This window comes from Trichinella spiralis (assembly GCF_000181795.1).
Source record: "Trichinella spiralis strain ISS 195 chromosome Unknown Scfld536, whole genome shotgun sequence".
Lineage (NCBI taxonomy): Eukaryota > Metazoa > Nematoda > Enoplea > Trichinellida > Trichinellidae > Trichinella > Trichinella spiralis.
The window spans coordinates 3,171-6,485 of NW_003527475.1; the positions used below are offsets into that span (position 1 = coordinate 3,171).

The 3,315-nt window shown below is 32.5% G+C and overlaps 1 protein-coding gene across 1 annotated transcript; it reads left to right on the forward strand.

Annotated features, from left to right (window-relative positions):
- The first annotated feature begins 7 nt into the window (after window positions 1-7).
- Tsp_12624 (gremlin-1) lies at window positions 8-419 on the forward strand. The gene is made up of 2 exons (XM_003370790.1): window positions 8-100; window positions 141-419. The coding sequence occupies exons 1-2, from the start codon at window positions 8-10 to the stop codon at window positions 417-419; spliced, it is 372 nt and encodes a 123-aa protein (XP_003370838.1).
- The last annotated feature ends 2,896 nt before the right edge of the window (window positions 420-3,315 follow it).

Genomic DNA, 3,315 nt, shown 5'->3' on the forward strand with positions numbered 1-3,315 from the left:
ATCCAATATGTGTCGAAAAAATCACGTCAACGTTTCCAACCAACAACAGCAGCAGTGTATCCAAATAAGCGTCAAGCCTTATATCATTGCTAGTCGAGATGTGATTCGAACCCGATTATTGTCGAACGATTGCTTTCAAGCAACGCATACGCATTGAAGGATGCCTGTCGAAAACGGTGATCAACAGTTTCTGCTACGGACAGTGCAACTCTTTCTACATACCACGATTGCACGGTGTCCGTCTGATGGCGTCGTTCAAAAGTTGCTCTGTCTGTCAGCCGTCGCAGATCACTTCCATAACGGTCACTTTGCATTGTCCAGGACGTGTTGGATCAGTGCATCGTCGCAAATATCTCAAAGTGAAACAGTGCGCTTGTATGGCCGTCGAACAGCCGATCAAGCCGACGCTCAGCATTTGAAATTTCCCTGAGCACTGTGAACTTTTTTATTCAAGAATTTGGGTTTCTGTTCTGCTTTTTTTCCAGACTTTTTCTCTCAGTTACTCTGTTTGGAAAAGAGAATATTTATTTATTTATTTATTTAAATTAATTTCAAAGTTGTGCTTGTTTATTTAAATCCGTTGCTCATCGTCGTCAACTTCAAATTGACGCGTTGCACATTTATTCCACTTTTTGTTTATTATGCTTTTACATCATTTTTCTCCTTGTCCTTTCAAATTTCACCGAGTTACTGGCCAGATGTTGTCGTCGATGTAATTTTTTGTTTGTTTACAATACTTTAAAAAGCACTGCTATATGTATACACACACACACACACGCACGCACGCATATATATATATATATATTGTCTGTGTTTTTGCTGAGATTCGGTCTTGAAAAGGGATTTTTGCCCTACCGTACCCACCCGATTGTGTGACTTTCCAATTTTCCACTTTTGCTCGGCTTTTTTTAAAAATATTATTATTTAATTTTGTTTTCTCTTTGTTACTGAATGCAGTAAACGTGGAATTGAATTTAAAATTAGCATTTGTTGCTTTCCATTCGGCTTTCAACAAACGCGTGACGTCATTGTTGAACATGGAAATGAGAACTTATTGCTTCCTTTTTCCTTTGATTCATTTCGATGAAAATGCAATTTCATTGCAAATGAAGCGAATAATTTCAATTTAATTAAATTCAAATTTATACAATACACATACAAATATATATATATATATATATGATTTTTATTATCGGAGAAAAGAAACTTGACATGATAAAAGTCTTTGATTTGCACTTTTGAAGTAGCATAAATTAAATGTGCAATGGGGTAATTTAATTGGTAAATGAGATTTATTTTTCATATTTTCGACAATTTTATTCTCATCCATTTGCACCTGTTTGAGATGTTTAAGATGCAATTGATGATGAGAAAATTGACGTTGCATCAAGCTGAACATAATCGGTGTCGGTGCAATTTGCAAAACTTAGCTCAAGAAAGCTTATTCATCATCATCATTTGCGCAACATTTCATCATCAACAGACGGTCAACAATGAGCATTGTTGCCATCACAAGCTGAACATCCGGTTGCTTTGTTAGATCATTATTTACAAACAAAATATTAATATTAACTGACAACGAGAAAAAATACTGACAACAAATGACAACAAAAATTTATTTATGTTAAACGATGCTTCTTTGTTTTCTTGCAAATTATCAGAGCAGAACGAAGCAACATTGTCATATGAATGACGTTGCCAATTAGCATAAGCATTTCTAAGAAAATGTCAATTCTTTTTCAAATATTCACCAACTGTATATTATTCAAAATGTTCATCGTTTTCTGATCCATTTTACATGTGTAAATGGCAGCAAATAGAAGAGCAAAAGTTTACAAGGAAATTTACTGATCAACTATGCTTTTACGTTGTTCACGTCAACACAAGCATGATGCAACAATATTCAATTAAGAGTTTCATTCCAACACTGCTTTGAAATATGGGGCGCCAATGTGTTCACACGGAAGTGGATCTTTTTTATTTCCATTCTAAACAAGCAGTTGACGTGCCAACGTTGCACAACGGTTCTCACTTAAGATGATAATTTTGAAAAATAATCTGAACATTCCATTTTAATATTAACTAAAACTTTGGGTTTGTTTGTGGTCAGATAACAATTGACAATATCAAAATTGTCACTCTTTTAATGCGCACTTTGTAAAAAGTATAATTTTATTGGCAGTGTAGTGTTCAGATCGATTTCAAGTAATCATTTTTAAATTGAATTCAAACTTCTTTTTAAAAATAATCATTTTTTATTAATGCTATTGTTATGCTTTTTTTAACGAGAAATTATATCGCTGTATTGAATGAATGAAATTGTTTCACCATTTACCATGTAATAGGTGAAGTTTTCACTATACAATCCTATTTTATAATTTTTTTAATTAAAATTTTATTATCATTATTATATTAGTAATTATTTAAGTTTTTGAAATTTTTAAACATTTATTTTACAGTAATTGTAAACTAGACAATCAAGGATTAAGAAAAGTTGTCTCTCAGTATTACTGTGCATTTGTAAGTTGACCACTGATTTTGCTTCGCACTTTACTGTTGGTATAAGTTTACAAAGTTAGCTGTAATATTCAAAAATTTTATGCGTGAAATGACGAAGTTTTTCCAGATTGTTGAACTTTTCATCCTTACTTTTCAATTTTAACTTATGCGTTTTACTTTGTTTTTGTGCTGTGATAGATGATGTTTTTTTTTTAATTTTTCGGGATAAAATGCAAATAGTTATGCTAAAAGAAAGTTTTCATCATTGTAATGAGCACAAATTGAAACTGCTCTAAGTGTGTATTCCGTTTGTGGAAATCAACATCAACTTTATAAAATTGATTTGGTGGCGCATTTGTGATAAAACACTTGATGAAGTTTGTGATGCTGATTTTATAACTTTAGGTTGTCATCGAAAAGTAAATTATGAACGTGTCAAGAATTTTGTTGAAAAAGTACAACGTTCCTACGTATCGGTCGTTGAGTTTCATCCGCTATAATGCTTGTCGTGGAAGTGGAAAACATTTTCAAAAGTCGTTGAATTCAGCAGACTTATCATTTTGGTAAATTTGTTTCAAGCATGTTTTTGAGTCTTTTATTAACAGTTAGTTGTAAATTCATTTTAAAGTGTGATTATTTTTTTTAAAAGTTCCGTTTACTTTTTCCCACGAATGTTTTATATTTGCATTTTTCAGCTCTTTGGCAAGTGTAAATTGTGATTCATCTAGTGTATCTGCGGACAAGACCATCACTGAAACTATACAGACTATTTTGGCATTCTGATAGACCTTTTATGGTAAGTTGCAGCTTACGGGG

Excerpts from the sequence above, each read along its gene's own strand:
- Tsp_12624 (XM_003370790.1), top strand. The coding sequence starts at position 8 with ATGTGTCGAAAAAATCACGTCAACGTTTCCAACCAACAACAGCAGCAG. Across the intron at positions 101-140 it reads ATATCATTGCTAGTCGAGAT|CAACGCATACGCATTGAAGG; the intron begins GTGATTCGAACC and ends ATTGCTTTCAAG.